This window comes from Symphalangus syndactylus, chromosome 24 (genome assembly GCF_028878055.3).
Source record: "Symphalangus syndactylus isolate Jambi chromosome 24, NHGRI_mSymSyn1-v2.1_pri, whole genome shotgun sequence".
Lineage (NCBI taxonomy): Eukaryota > Metazoa > Chordata > Mammalia > Primates > Hylobatidae > Symphalangus > Symphalangus syndactylus.
Window position 1 is genome coordinate 34531067 of NC_072446.2, and position 16190 is coordinate 34547256.

General features: G+C 41.3%; 1 protein-coding gene across 7 annotated transcripts in view; it reads left to right on the forward strand.

Annotated features, from left to right (window-relative positions):
* TTI1 (TELO2 interacting protein 1) overlaps window positions 1-16190 on the forward strand; it is a 105699-nt gene that overhangs the window by 12827 nt on the left and 76682 nt on the right. For 4 of the 7 annotated variants that reach the window (XM_055264983.2, XM_063633562.1, XM_063633564.1 and 1 more), the window contains exons 2-4: window positions 997-1136; window positions 6268-8610; window positions 13753-13953. In XM_055264983.2, the coding sequence (XP_055120958.2) occupies window positions 6309-8610; window positions 13753-13953 (2503 nt within the window). In that variant the 5' untranslated portion in view covers window positions 997-1136; window positions 6268-6308. The remainder of the gene's footprint in view (window positions 1-996; window positions 1137-6267; window positions 8611-13752; window positions 13954-16190) is intronic. The other 3 variants (XM_055264984.2, XM_063633563.1, XM_055264985.2) reach the window with 1 other exon arrangement.

The window sequence follows — 16190 nt, forward strand, 5'->3', positions numbered from 1 at the left end:
TTATCATGTCTTTATAGTAAACCTTGAAATCAGTTAGTGTAAGTTCTCTAACTGCATTCTTCTTTTTGAAGATTGTCTTTTCTATTTTAGGTCCTTTGCATTTCTCTATCAGTTTTAGATTCATCATATTTCTGCAGAAATCCTACTGGGATTTTGATTAGGATTATGCTGACTCTACCAATGGTACCAAATCCAGGGACAATTTTTGTCCTTGACAGGACATCTAGCAATGTCTGGAGACATTTTTGTTTGTTACACCTGGGTTAGTGCTACTAGCAGCAGATAGATGGATGGCCAAGATGCAGAGGCCAAGGATGCTGCTAAATGCCCTGCAATGCACAATGCACAAGACAGCCCTCCACCAACAAGTAATTATCCCACCCAAAATGTCAATAGTGCTGCTGTTGAGAAACTCTGCACAAATGTAATCGCTGTTTTAGTGTACTTCAGACTTCTGTCTGCTATCTTACTTTTTGTTTTCAATTTGGCTCACTAGTTTTATTTCTCTTTTTTTGCATTTTTGCCCTTTTTTTGATTAATCAAAAATAGTATCCCATTTTTTACTGCCCTGTAATCTTGTTAGGTAGGTATTCTTTTACAATTATTTTAGAGCTTACTCTACAGATTTCAACATGCATTTAACATCTTGACATGTTATGGTCTAATACAGATTATTTTATCACTTCGTTGTACTACTAGACTCTTAGACACTTAACTCCTTCCCCCTCCCTACCTTTTGTGAATTATTCTTGTCTTGCATTTTAGTTTTATATATACACAAACTACAGAAGACATAATAGTTATTGTTTTGTACAGTTAATTTTTTTATATTTATCTATTTCATTTTCTTCATTCCCTCTTATAGTTCCATGCTTCTGTCTAGGTTTATTTTCTTATATTGTTTTTTCTTTTAGTGTTGCCCTGATAGCAATGAATTCCCTCAGGTTTTGTTTGTCATAAATATCTTAATTTCACCCTTGTTTTTTTTTTTTTTAGACAGGCTCACTCTGTCACCGAGGCTAGAGTGCAGTGGCACAATCACAGCTTATTGCAGCCTCAACCTCCCAGGCTCAATCGATCCTTCCAACTGAACCTCCCTAGCAGCTGGGACTATAAGTGCACACCACCACACCTAGGTAATTTTTGTATTTTCTGTAGCAATCGAGTTTCGCCATGTTGGTTAGGTTGGTTTCGAACTCCTGAGCTCAAGTGATCCACCCACCGCAGCCTCTCAAAGTGCTGGGATTATAGGCGTGAGCCACCCATGCCCAGCATTCCCTTTTTATTGAAAGATGTTGTTTTTATAGGCTATAAAATTCAAAGTTGATTCCCTAGGCCATAGATTAAAAAAAAAAAAAAAAGTTGGGAGTTATTTTCTTTAGATAGCATTCTCTTGACTCCTGGATTTTGTCATTCTTTTGAGAAGTCAGCTGTCATTTTTATTGCTTCACTGCTTTTTAAGGTTTTCCTCTTTTTCTTTGTTTTTCAGCAGTTTGACTATGATGTCTATGTGTTCTTTTCTTTGTATTGGCCAAATAATTGGGTTGCTGAGTTTCTTAAATCTGTGGGTTGATCTCTTTCATTTGTTTTGAACATTTTAGTATTGCTTCTGCTCTATGCTGCCTTCTAAGACTCATTTATTCATGTCTTTATTCCACATGTCTTTTATGTTCTTATCTGTGTTTACCATTCATTTTTCTCATTGAGTTTGAATATTTTTTGTTGACCTGTCTTCCAAATCATTAATCTTGTCTCCTGCTAAGTCCAATTTACTGTTAATATCTTATATTAAATTCTTAATTATAGATACTGTAGTTCTCAGTTGTAAAGTATCCATTTGATTTTTTTTTATAGATTTCAGCCAATTATGTGGTAGAATTATTTATCCTTTCATTTATTTTGGTCTTTTCCTCTGTTTCTTGACTTTATTAATCTTGGTTATTTCAAAGTTCTTGACTACTAAACTTCAGTAATTGGGCCATCCATAGGTCTGCTTCTAATGTCTGTTTTTTCTCTTGATTACTAGCTGTGTGCATTTACCTCCACACATGCTTAAAAAACTTATTATATACCAAACATTACATAAAAGAATCATAGTGGCTGCATATATCTTCCGCCATCAAGGTTTGCCCCTTTCTTCTGTTAACTAAATACTTCAGTCTAATCTGACGTATTTCAGGGATTGAGCTGGGTCACTGCTGGGTTGCAATCCTGGTAAGCCCCAAACTTGCTTTGGTTCATCCTTATTAGAGTATGGTCCTCCAGGGCTTTCAGTTGAAAGCCTAATAGGCTGTTTGTCTCCTTAGACATGAAAGCCTTTAGGAGGTTCACTTCTGCCCCTAAGATTTTCAGCTTAGTTATTTAGCCTACCACTACTTCACATCATTTCAAAATTGACTAAATGTCTTGAGGAAGACCCCAACCAAGTAAATATTTCAAGTCCATCAAATCTCCAGTTTTGTTACCCTAGCTTTGAAGAATACCAAAATCTCTACTGGGTTGTCTCCAGCAGCAGCCTTCTTCCAGAAGTTGGGTATTTTGAGGTCCCTCAAGACTGCAGTTTTGTCTCTCCAGCCCCAGGTGACCATTAAAACCATTGTGGTTTCTCTTTCCCCAGTGATAACCACACCCTAATCCCAAACCCATGTCCAGGATCAACAAATGCACCAAAGGCTCATGCGCACACACCAAAGGCTCATGCGCACACACCAAAGGTGCACACACACACACAAGCTATTGATTGTTGATTCCCTCTGAACATTCTCAGTCTGTTGGTCCATCTAGTCCTTGTTGCTTCCACAAGTATTGGATGCTTTAAGAAATGATTTTTGTAATTTATTTGGCTTTTTCTAGTCATTGGCAGGAGTATTAGCCTGCCAAACCATACCATATCCTACTTGGAAGCAGAATCTGTACAGATGTTTTTGAGGGTTGCCATGTGCCAGATGCTCTTCTAGCTTCTAAGTATAGGATTGCCCTGCCCTCTCAGAGCCTCTAGTCTAAAGTAGGTAAGACAGACATATACACAAATAATGCAGCATGCCAAATACTGTCATAGAGGTGTGTACAGGGGTAGGAAAAAGGAGACAAATGTGAACTAGCACCACCTGTTTAGAAAATTGCAAGTTTTATAAATTTTACATGATTGCAGGTTAGAGATCAAAGTGGTAGAGCAATGAAAAATGATGTTGGCAAGACAGGCAGAAGCCTGATGGTGAAGAGCCCTGTATGCCATGGTAATGCTTAGGTATACCTTCTACCTAGAAGTATCTGCCCTTCATGCAGGATGGAGAGCAGTTTAAGAATTAAGCCTAGAGAATTGCGATCAGATTTTTCTTTTAGAAAGATTACTTAAGTGTCATTGTGAAATGTGAATTTGAGGAGGGCAAGAATCAAGCCAAAGGGCCAGAGAGGAAACTGAGAGTTGACCCAATATGAAACACATTGGTTGTCATCATCAACAGATTTGAAAGGTGTCAAAGGGGTGGAATTGATGAAATATAGGGAATGTTGGGATTAAGAGGGGGTGAAAGAAAACAGAGATCCTAGGGTTTCTAGCTTGACTACAAATCACCAAGGGAATATGGCAGAAAGCAATGAGGTCAATGTTAGACATACTGTGTATTCCCATTTCATTAGCTCTATTATGGTTTCTGTTATATAATCTGAGAATGTAGTTTAGGAACCACCACCCTGTCGGGGGGCGGACCCCAAGTTATCTTCTTGAAACTCCTACAGTGAAATAAGAGAAAGAGCCCTAGGCCATTGCCTTCACCCTAGATTTTACAAGACACCCTCTGATTTTGTCCATTTTGTATACCAGACTTCCATTTAAACATTGTATATGAAGAAAATTCTCCATACTAAAAGAAAAAAATTCCTTAGCAGTGTAAGTATCTTCTTCTGATGGGATATGTGGGTGTTACCCTCTCTTGCATGTTGTTCTTCCATCTTGACAGAAGAACATCCCCAGTGGCATTTGGGGGCCACAATCCTTTATTTGCAGTAAGTAGGTGCTATTCCACTGTCTTCTAGCATCCATTGTTGCCAATGAGGTGTTCAAAGCCAGTTTCTTTTTCTTTTATTTATTTGTCATTTCCTCCTCAAAGCATATGTGATTTTCTCTTCATATGTAGAGTGAAGGAGTCTTACCAGAAGGTGGTCAGGTGTGTATCCTTCAGGCTTTTCGGTCTCCAGATAAATCTTTCTGCAGCTAAGGGAAATGTTTCTCCTTTCAAATTTCCCCTTACATGGTGGTTCTTCCAGATCTGTCCTCCAGGTCTCACAGTTTGCATCTCTGCATCCCTGCTTTGGGTAAGATAGGTCTACTTGATCTTCTAGGCCGCTAATTGGGTTTTGGCAATTAACTATCTTTTTACAAATTTCATCACTGGAGCTTTTTTGTGTGTGGAAAATTATGCTTTTAATTCTAAGAGACATCTTTGGTGTCATAATTGAACTTGGTCTTTTTATTATTATTATTAAAATTCTTATCTGCCTCTTTTTCTGGTTCTGTTAATCTAAGATTCACCACCTCAAGGAGTGCTCAAATGCTTTTTCTACCCCTGACTGCTGGATCCCATTAAGCAGTTCTCTTCCTTTCCTACTTCTTGATCCAACTACCAGTATCTCAGGCAGGGAGGTGGCAAAGCAGCCTCTGGTTCATCAGTGTATGAGCCAGTGCACATGGGATGTCATTAGTCCCCAGCCAAGCTCTGTGGCTGCCATGCGTGGCATTTTTCTAGCCTGAGATAGGGAAGAGTCAAGCTTCTTCCCTTCTCTGGCTTCTTGGGGGCGCAGAGAGCATGAGATACACACCAACGAAGCTTCACAGAGACGAAAAGTGCCCTTCCTCATAGGGTTCCAGGGAGGTCAGTAGACTAGACTCTCCAGCGTATCAGAGTCCCTCCAAGGGGAAATTTGGCACCAGCTCTCTCTCTGGACTGAGCAGGCCTTGCTCACGCCCGCTGGCATGACTTGCCTGCCAATCTATAGCCACCGAGTTTGGGAGTGTTCATGGAATTGGGGGTGGAGAGAAGCAGCACAAGCACTTTCTTATCATCTCTTCAAAAGCCCCCAGCAAGTAGAGAAAAAAGAAAGACCACAAGACCACCAGACTAGATGATCTCTAAGCCTCCATCCAATGCCGACATTTTACAGTTATACACATTTATAGTCTCCAACTCAGCTCAGTCCTCAGTACCCTTGGGCCACACTTTTATAAGTCTTCCCAGCATGCTCTGCTTCCCCAAAGGGAGTATTTGAGACTTTTATTTGTCTCCTCAAGCCCTCTGTTTATCCTTCTCCTTGTTCACTGTCAGCCCATGACTTTGAATTTCTCTTCACAAAAAAAAAGACAGACTCTCAGATATTGAGTTGCTCTTTGCTTTCCTATAATCCTTTCTCCTTTGCCTGCTTGCCTGCTTGCCTGCCTGCTGTCCATCTTTCCATCCTGCTGGACTCTGTCTTCTCCCGTGTGTTCTGTGATAGTGTGTGCTCCCAGTTTTCCTATCTCTCTGGGTACCCCCTTTCGCTTTATGTTGCTGTCAGTCTCACTCAGTTCTGATCCTTCTCCCATATTACAGGCTCCTGGGGAATCTTTTCAGTGCATAAAGTTGACCATATCACCCCTTGCTTTAAACCTCTTAGTGACAGGAACAGGCAAAACATGTCTGTAGTGATAGAAGTCATAAGAGTGGTTACCTCCAGGCAGGGGAAATAGGAAACAATTGCAAAAGGACATGAGGGAGCCTTCTAGGTTGTTGGAATTATTCTGTATCTTACTTCGGGAAGTGGTTACATTGTTCTATACATACACAAAAATTCACTGAGCTGTACATTAAGATAGTGCATTTTACCATACGTATGCCTCAGTTTTAAAAAGATGAAACCTGAAGGTTTAAATCCAAACTCCTGAAGGTTAAAATCCAAACTCCTGAAAATAGTCCACAGATTCCTATTCCTTCCTCCCTCAAGTCTTGCCTCGAGCATAATTTTCTTGTGAGACCCATCCTGGCTTCCTCAGGCCTGTGACTTCCACACTCAGGACTGTAAGCTTAGGCCTGTCCTAATCCTGAAGAGACTTTATTGTAACTGTACATACACTTCCCTCACTAGACAGGGGGCTCAGTTTCATTGCACCCCTAGTGCCTTGTGTAGTGGCTGGCACATAGACCCCCGGTAAATGTCTGTTGAATGAATGAATGCAAGTTCATTTCATACTTGCTTTGAACTTAACATTTTTACTGAACAGTTTCCTTCCTCCAGCCTGCAGGATGTTTCCTCAGTGAGGGGAAGGCTGCTGCACAATGGCAGTTTTTGATACTCCTGAGGAGGCCTTTGGTGTCTTACGTCCAGTCTGTGTTCAGCTCACAAAGACCCAGACAGTGGAGAATGTGGAGCATCTGCAGACACGACTACAAGCTGTGAGTGACAGTGCCCTTCAGGAACTTCAGCAGTACATCCTCTTCCCTCTGCGATTTACCCTGAAGACCCCAGGTCCCAAAAGAGAGCGTTTGATCCAGAGTGTGGTGGAATGCCTCACATTTGTCCTTTCTTCAACATGTGTGAAAGAACAAGAGCTTCTCCAGGAACTCTTTTCAGAACTCTCTGCTTGTCTGTATTCACCCAGCTCCCAGAAAACTGCGGCTGTGTCCGAGGAGTTGAAATTGGCTGTGATCCAGGGACTTAGCACATTAATGCACTCAGCTTATGGGGACATCATTCTGACTTTTTATGAGCCCTCCATTCTGCCACGTTTAGGATTTGCTGTATCTTTACTGTTAGGCCTTGCAGAACAGGAGAAATCAAAGCAAATTAAAATTGCCGCCTTAAAATGTTTACAGGTTCTACTCTTGCAGTGTGATTGTCAGGATCATCCAAGGTCGTTGGATGAACTTGAACAAAAGCAGCTAGGGGATTTGTTTGCCTCTTTTTTACCTGGAATCTCAACTGCACTGACCAGGGTTATCACGGGAGACTTTAAACAAGGTCACAGCATTGTCGTATCTTCCCTAAAGATCTTTTACAAGACAGTGAGCTTCATTATGGCTGATGAACAGCTCAAAAGAATCTCAAAGGTCCAAGCAAAACCTGCAGTTGAGCACAGAGTAGCGGAGCTGATGGTTTACAGGGAAGCAGATTGGGTAAAAAACACTGGCGACAAGTTGACTATCCTTATTAAAAAGATAATTGAGTGTGTTTCTGTTCACCCACACTGGAAGGTGAGGCTGGAACTGGTAGAACTTGTGGAGGACCTTCTTTTGAAGTGCAGTCAATCATTGGTCGAATGTGCTGGTCCCCTTCTGAAGGCCTTAGTGGGACTAGTAAATGATGAGAGTCCTGAAGTCCAAGCCCAGTGCAATAAAGCTCTGAGACATTTTGCAGATCAAAAAGTAGTGGTGGGCAACAAAGCCCTCACTGACATCTTGTCAGAAAGCCTGCATTCCCTTGCCACATCTCTTCCTCGCCTAATGAACTCCCAAGATGACCAGGGCAAATTCTCTACTCTTTCCTTGTTACTTGGTTATCTGAAACTCTTGGGCCCAAAAATAAACTTTGTCCTCAACTCTGTGGCCCATCTCCAGCGCCTTTCCAAAGCACTCATCCAAGTTCTAGAGCTAGACGTGGCTGACATCAAGATTGTTGAGGAACGGCATTGGAACTCTGATGATCTGAATGCTTCTCCAAAGACCTCAGCCGCACAGCCTTGGAACCACATCCAGAGGAGATATTTCCGCTTCTTCACTGATGAGAGAATCTTCATGCTCTTGAGGCAGGTTTGTCAGCTACTTGGTTATTATGGGAATCTTTATTTGCTTGCGGATCACTTTATGGAACTTTACCATCAATCTGTGGTTTACCGGAAGCAAGCTGCCATGATCCTTAATGAACTGGTTACAGGGGCTGCTGGGCTGGAGGTCGAGGATCTTCACGAAAAACATATTAAAACAAACCCAGAGGAACTGAGAGAGATTGTGACATCTATACTTGAAGAATACACAAGTCAAGAAAATTGGTATTTGGTTACCTGTCTTGAAACTGAGGAAATGGGAGAGGAGCTGATGATGGAGCACCCAGGCCTCCAGGCCATCACATCTGGTGAACACACCTGCCAAGTTACATCTTTTCTAGCCTTCTCAAAGCCAAGTCCCACTATTTGCTCCATGAACAGTAACATCTGGCAAATATGCATTCAGTTGGAAGGAATTGGCCAGTTTGCATATGCACTAGGAAAAGACTTCTGTTTGCTCTTGATGTCAGCCCTTTATCCAGTACTGGAGAAGGCTGGAGACCAAACCCTACTCATTAGTCAGGTGGCTACCAGCACCATGATGGACATTTGCCATGCTTGTGGCTATGACTCCCTGCAGCACCTGATCAATCAAAATTCAGACTACTTAGTGAATGGGATCTCTTTAAATCTGCGTCATCTTGCTCTGCACCCTCATACCCCAAAGGTCCTGGAAGTCATGCTGCGAAACTCAGATGCTAACCTGCTTCCTTTGGTGGCAGATGTGGTTCAAGATGTCTTGGCCACCCTGGACCAATTTTACGATAAGAGAGCTGCTTCCTTTGTCAGTGTTCTGCATGCTCTGATGGCAGCATTAGGTACATTGAGAGCCCTTTTTAATGCTGATGTGTGGGGGACAGGACTCAATCTCCTAGTTTGCTTAGCCTCGTTTTTTGCATTGTTTGTGGTGATGCTATGGAGGACATTTTAATCATTTTCTCTCCAGTCCCATAGGTTATGGTGGGGTTTCACTGTTTATCTTTTATACTTTCAGTAATCTCTACCATTTATTGAGCTCCTGCTCTATGCCAGGATATAAACCCTGCAGAATAAATCTAAATATTATTTCTACTTTATAAATAAGAAAAACTAAGGGTCAGTGACATCCTACTTAGCCAGGGTCACACAATTAATAAATGATAAAATCAGGATTTTTGACAGTTTTGTTCTTTCCAATATACCAGACTGCTTCTGATGGTGCATAGTGTTAGTGGTATCTATCCTAATGAAGAACAGATATAACATGAATTATTCAGTCACATATAGTCTAGAACAGTACTAAGAGAAGTTTCTGTGATGATAGAAATAATCTTTATTCGTTCTATCCAGTACAGTTACTACTGTACATATGTGGTTCGTGTGCCTGAGGAACTGAGTTCTATATTTTACTTAATTTTAATAGCCACATGTAGCTAGTGACTACCATACTGGACAGAGCAGGTCTAGAAACTTCCTTTTAACCTTTTAATTGTGTGAGTTGGTTTGAGTTTCTCTTCTTCCCTTTGATCCTACTGGGTGCTTGCCAAAGATGTTAGCCACTATTAGAATGGCAAAATTGGCTGGGCGCGGTGGCTCATGCCTGTAATCCCAGCACTTTGGGAGGCCAAGGCAGGCGGATCACGAGGTCAGGAGATTGAGACCATCCTGGCTAACATGGTGAAACCCCGTCTCTACTAAAAAATAAAAAAAAAAAAAAATTAGCCGGACGTGGTGGCAGGCGCCTGTAGTCCCAGCTACTTGGGAAGCTGAGGCAGAAGAATGGCTTGAACCTGGGAGGCGGAGCTTGCAGTGAGCCAAGATCACGCCACTGTGCTCCAGCCTGGGTGACAGAGCAAGACTCTGTCTCAAAAACAAACAAACAAAAAAAGGAATGGCAAAATTTTGGACTTCAATTATAAGAAAAGGAATCCTTCAACTGGATAGTCTTTCAATGAGAAAATAATAAGCTGTATAGCTGGGTCCCTTTTATTTAAAGAGCATATTTCCAGTATTTATCTCAGTACTGCTAATAGCCTCTGAGGCAGGTGGGATGGTCACTGGCCTTATTTTGTCAGTTGAAAAAGCCAAGACCTTGTAAGAAACATTCTCATGGAAGGTAACTGGGGCGGGCAGGGACAGTGCACTGCCCTGTAGCTAATGCCATTTCCAGTGTTTGTTTATTCATTCATGAACATTCACATTGAGCATAAATATTCCTTTTTTCATTCATTCATTCAAGAGTGCCTGCCATATGTCAGACACTGTGCTAAGTAATGAAGATAGAGCAGAGAACAAGATGAATAAACTCATGGAACTTCCCTGCCACTGCAAGAGAGATGATAAACAAGTAAACAAATCATTAGACAAGCTCATTGCAGATTCTGATAAACACCGTGAAGGAAATAAACACCTCGATGTAACAGGCACAGGCTCCTATAAGTTCAGTGGTCAGGGAGAGTCTCTCTGAGGAAGCAACACTAAAGCCAAAACCTGAAGGATGAGAAAGGCCCATCAACACATAGGGGGCTATCACATTTTTTTTATTTTTTATTTTTAAGAACATTCAGGCCAGGTGCCGTGGCTCACGCCTGTAATCTCAACACTTTGGGAGGCTGAGGTGGGTGGATTGCTTGAGCCCAGGAGTTCAAGACCAGCCTGGGCAACCTAGTATGCCCTCGTCTCTACTAAAAATGGAAAAAAATTAGTTGGGAGTGGCGGTACATGCCTGTAATTCCAGCTACTTGGGAGGCAGAAGCAGAAACATCACCTAAGCCCAGGGAGGTCAGGGCTGCAGTGAGCCATGATTGCACCACTGCACTCCAGCCTGGGTGACAGAGGAAGACTCTGTCTCAAAAATAAAAATAAAAATAAAAATTCAGGTGGGAAGGCCCAGAAGGAAGAAGGGGCATGGGTCTTTGGAGAATGGAAAAGCGGCCTTTGTAGAGAGTGTTGCAAGATGAAGTTAGAAAGAAGGGCAAGGACAAATCCTGGTAGGACCTTATGGAGCAAGAGAAGGAGTTTGGATTTTATTTTGCAGCCACTTAGAAGCCTGTGTAGTGGGCTAGTCACTGGGGAGTCAGCCATGAATAAGACCCAGTTAGGCCTGCCCTCGTGGAGCCCCTCATAGGACTGACTGGTTGCTTATGCAGACTAAGACTGGCTTCCGTGGGCCAAATATATCCCACCTGTACTGCTTTAACGACCTATGCTATGTTTCAGTTTGAAATTTTTAAAAAGTAGGTTAAGAAAAGCCCTGTGAAATACATCTCTCAAGAGGTATCTGAATTTGGGCCTTCAAAATTGAATTGTCTTAGATTGCTGATGTCTTCGGTCATCTCTGTAGGAGGAATGTCAAGACTCCTGTGTAGCTTTGTAGCGCTTTTAAAAAAAAAAATGAGGTGGAGGGAGAGGGTCTCCCTTGCAGAAAGGAAAATTGGATGGTTAAGACTGACTCTGGGGCTTCCTTGGAACAGAAACAAACTTAGAGCTAGCTTTTCTGAAAGTTTTGAAATAACCCAGAATATACTCGCTTTTCGAACAGGAAGTAGTACTCAGGTGGAGTTGGTATAGTCACTCATAAATCAGAGTAGCACCTTTTGCGGTCATTTCTGTTTGTCGTCGAATTATCTAACTGACGTCCACTCTTTTAAGATGGGTGTGGAAATGTGTTCTCAGAGAACTTTTGAAAGGCCTTAGAAGAACCCAGTAAGAGCTTTAGGAAATTGAGTTATCATTAACATAGTGTGTCACATGCAGTGACTAAAAAAGCATTAGGTGCCACAGTAAGGGCAAGAAGCATCAGTTAATTACTGCTTAATCCCAACTGCTGGTTAGCTGATTATTCATAACAAGAAAAAAATAGGGTAGCTTTGAAAATAAGTATTTATGTCACATACTTCACAACTTGGAGAATGTGCTGCTGCATTCTGTTCATGGCTGCATAGTATTCCATCATGTGTCTGCACCATAGTGTATTTAACCAATCCTTTCTTGGTAGACGTTTTGGTCATTTCCAGTCTTTGGCCACCACAAAAAAAATGCTGCATTGAGTATCTTTGTAGGTCATTTTGGACATGTCTCAGTATATTAATAGGATGAATTTCTGAAAAAAAAAAGTGCTGGTTTAAAGGGTATTACGTTTAAATTTTTGAGAGAGTATCAAATTGCTCTCTAAGAGGTTGTACCAATTTAAACTCCATCAGCAATGTACGAGAGTGCCAATTTTGCCACACCCTCACCCACACTGTATATTACCAAGCTTTTGATCTTTGCTAATCCAATAGGAGAAAAATAGCACCTTATTATAGTTTTAATTTGCATTAAACGTGAGATTGAGCTTCTTTTCATGTTTAAAAGCCATTTGTGAGCAAAGACATTTTAATGTCTGGCACCAGCCTTGAATCTAGAAATAATCTTTGCAGCATATCTAGTCTTAGCAGTGTAAATGCTGGGTCCAGGTTTTAACTATTTGGGAACCAATCCCTTAGAGTGCACTAAGTACCTGATAGACAACTGGGGATGCAGTTTGAAGAATGTCATAATGGATCCCTGGGTGTAGGAACCTCCAGCTCACACCTCACACATTTGCTCTCTGATACTCCAAGTTGCCCGGCCCCGTCATCTCCCATCTGCTGCTGCTCTTGCTCTGTGCAGATGCTCTTTGATGAAAAGGAGATTAGCAGGTGCTAAAGGTTATCAGAGTTTTTTTCCCAGCTGTCTGCAAAAGGAGGGCACTGGACCAGAGCACTGATTTTCAGGCTGTGGGATTTGTTGTTGTTGTTGTTGTTTTATTCTTTAAGTATTAAGAGCCTTTTTTGAAATGAAGCCTTTGGGGAACCCTGATATACAAAAATAATTGAAATTAGAGCTGAGTTGTTTGAAGGAATAGAGACCCTGGAACCCATGCCTGTAGCCCACCGTCTCTTGGTGCCCTCCCTGTTGTGATCCATGAGACATTTCTGTGAAGCCCTAAGGCTCCTCAAGGCACAGTTTGAAAACCACGGGACCCAGTGATGTTTGAAGTTTATTCTGTGGTGACTTACCAGAGGTATTTGAGCATCACCGAATAGGGAAGACTTTGGAGAGAAAATGGCCGGCTTTCTGAAGCATTTTATGTGAGAAATACAATGTGAGACCATCCATCCTCAAGACTCTGTAAAGCCTGTATTCTGCTAATGAGTGGTATATTCTGTACTCAGAATTGTGTCACTTGGATGTGTTTGCCAATCTTGCGTATTTTTTCTTTTGCATATACTTTGAGCACCCAATATCTTTGTAGGTCATTTTGGACATGCCTCATCATATCAATAGGATGAAATCCTGGAAAAAAATGCCGGTTTAAAGGGTTTATGTTTAAATTTTTGAGAGAGTATCAAATTGCTCTCCTAAGAGCCTTTGTGGAACCCTGACATACAAAAATGATTGCAGTTAGAGCTGAGTTGGTTGAAGGAATAGAGATGCTAGAACCCACACTGGGCATATTGGATTTCCAGTGGTGACCAATGGAACATAGAGTCTGATGGGAGGCTCAGACACTGAATAGTACACACAAGTAAATAGATACGCAAATATATAATCACATATTGTGATAAGCTGATATGAAGAGAAAGAGCAGAGTGCTATATAAGACATCATGTAAGTGACCTAAGTTAAACAGGGGAGTCAAGGGAGGGTCTTATTGGGCAAGTTCTATGTGTTCTGAGATGTGAAAAGTGACTTGGAGTTAACCAGATATGAAGTAGATGGGAGGTATTCCAGGCAGAGAGAACTGCATATGCAAGAGTTCTGAAACAGGAAAATGCTTGCTGCATTGGGGGAACTGGAAAAGGATGAGTTAATGGGCAACTGGGAGGCCAGGGAGCCAGGCAGGGACTGAATCATGTGGGGGCTGTGCAGGCCAGGGTAGAGAGCTTATTCTATGTATAAAGTACTCATGGCTGTTGTTAATAGCCAAGGTGATCATTCTAACACTTTATTTACAGCCCAGTGGTTCCCAGACACAGGTAATCTCGGGCACCTCCAAGAGCAAAGTTTAAGAGAAGAGGGAAGTCATTTGAACCAAAGACCAGCAACTCTTGAGAAGAGCACCACCACAGCTGAAGACATTGAACAGTTTTTGCTGAACTACCTCAAAGAGAAGGATGTGGCAGATGGAAATGTCTCGGATTTTGATAATGAAGAAGGTAACTTGTTTATTTTGGCTTAGCTGGTTTTTTCTTTCTGAAACAGATTATTGTAAAAATGGTGAAACATCATTACAGAAAGGGTAGAAATAAGAAAAGTCACTTACAACCTTACCAGGCTAACATAGCTATTCTCCTGTTTTGTGTAATCTTTTTCCATTCTTTTCTGTTACAAAACGGTTTTTACGTGGTTGCAGCTGTGTACCCTTTTTGTGTTTAGTTATAAGCAACTCTGCTTATTGCTGTTGAATTTTGATCATTAATGTTTTAATAGCTGTTACTAAATGTCCATTCCCCTGTAGGACATTTAGGTTGCTTCTGGCTTAATAATAACTCTAATAAACAGTGCTGCAGTGGATGATTCTGTGCATGTGACCTTTTCTTTTTTTTTTTTTTTTTTACATATTTCTTTAAATTCCCAGAAGTAGGATTTCTGGGTCAAGGATATGAACATAATTTAATGCTTGCCAAATTGCCTTTCAAAAAGGTTGTGTCAATTTATACTTTTCCTTTGGCAGTGCAGGATGAATACTGGTTTCACCACAGCCTTACCAACATTGGCTATTTCCAGTTTTCTTCCTAAATTAATAGGTGAAAAATGGTTCTTGTTATCTACCTTGCATTGCTTTGATTACCAGTGAGGTTGAATGTCTTTCTATAAGCTTCTTTCCTAACAGGTTTTTTCCTTATTCCCATTGTCTATTCATATGCTTTGTCCATTTGTTTGTTGGTGGGAGGAGATTGCAGTCTTTTTCTTACCAATTTATATGATAAAGAAAAAGGGAGTTCGGGCTAGTTGAAGCTCTGGCCTGTTGTTTTATTCACAAGCTCAATCTGGAGCTTCAGGTCACGGAAGGATTAATAAATTATTAGAATCTCCTCTGCAAATATAAAATGCCAAGTCATAATGAGCTTGGTGGTCTCAGAACCATCCTAAATCGAACCGAGTCCCAAATTAGTTTGTTAGGTTGGAATAAAACATTTCTTTTTCTTTTCTTTTCCTTTTTTTGTTTTTTTTCCTCCTTTTGGCGATCTCCAGTGTGAGATTCTGGTGAACTGAAGCCAGTACTTCCAGCAGTATAACAGGAAATAGTAGCTTGATGCCACTCACTACAACAAATTCCTTCTAAATAGCAGAAAAGCATCACAGGGCCCAAATAATGATTTATGCAGAGTTGAGTCATTGCTCTCCCCTAGGACAGAGTTTTCGATCAGAAATCTATCAGGCTTTTTCTTCTCAGATTTGTTTCTTGAGCCAATCCAATCCTTTCTGTGAACTGCACCCTTCACCCAAACCTGGAAATGCTGAAGCAGGGGAGGTATTCTGATCCCTCATAATCCAGATTTGCCATTCTTGTTTAAAATGTGAGCACTGTCAGTGAATCCATTCCTTCATGATTAGGATCTTCTGGTGTTGATGTTCACTTAGAGCAGACTGAAAGAGTCAAACCCTCCTTCCAATAACAGGAAAATCCACATCCCTCAAATAAGATTCTGCAATAGGTGAATTTCAAACAACAAATTCCCCTCTGGGGAAAAAAGCACAGGCTTATCATTCATCAAGTACACACCACACACTTGGCATTCTAAGGAATGTTTGCGTCAGTGCTGGCTTGACATGAGTTTTTTGTTTTAAGCACATAAAAGCACCTCGTATATCTGAGGTCCCTTTCTCCAAGAAATCCAAGCATTCTACAAATGCATTTTCATTTATCTTTTCAGCATCTGTTAGAGACAGGTGCAGCCTCTACTGTAAGAGTCTGTCTTTCCAGCAGAGGGAACTGAAATGGGAAAAAGTTAAGGGAGCAGTGCTCTGCTCAGTGGAAATGAGCACAGCTGGTGATCAGGATTGGGATGAGGCGGGGGGCTGTAAGTAGATCAGGAAAATTTTTCAGGGTAGGGATTTTGGCCTGGGTTTCATGCAATTCTCAAATCTTGTGGTGATGTTTCCGTTTACAAACTTACATCTATCTCATGCAACGCAGCACTCTAGACAGTGAGAATGATAATGGCTGGTAACATCTCATTTAATGCTCTCAATAGCATGTGAGGTATACATGCTGTATCCCTTTTCTTCCAGATGAGGTAATTGTAGGATGAAAGAAGTTGCTAATAGGTTTTAGAGGCAAGACCTGGTCCAACCTCCTCTAACCAAACTCCATGCCCTGTGAACTACACCAAGCTGCCCTTGTTACCTCACCTACAAAGATAAGTAAGGTTTGATTCTGGCCATCAGA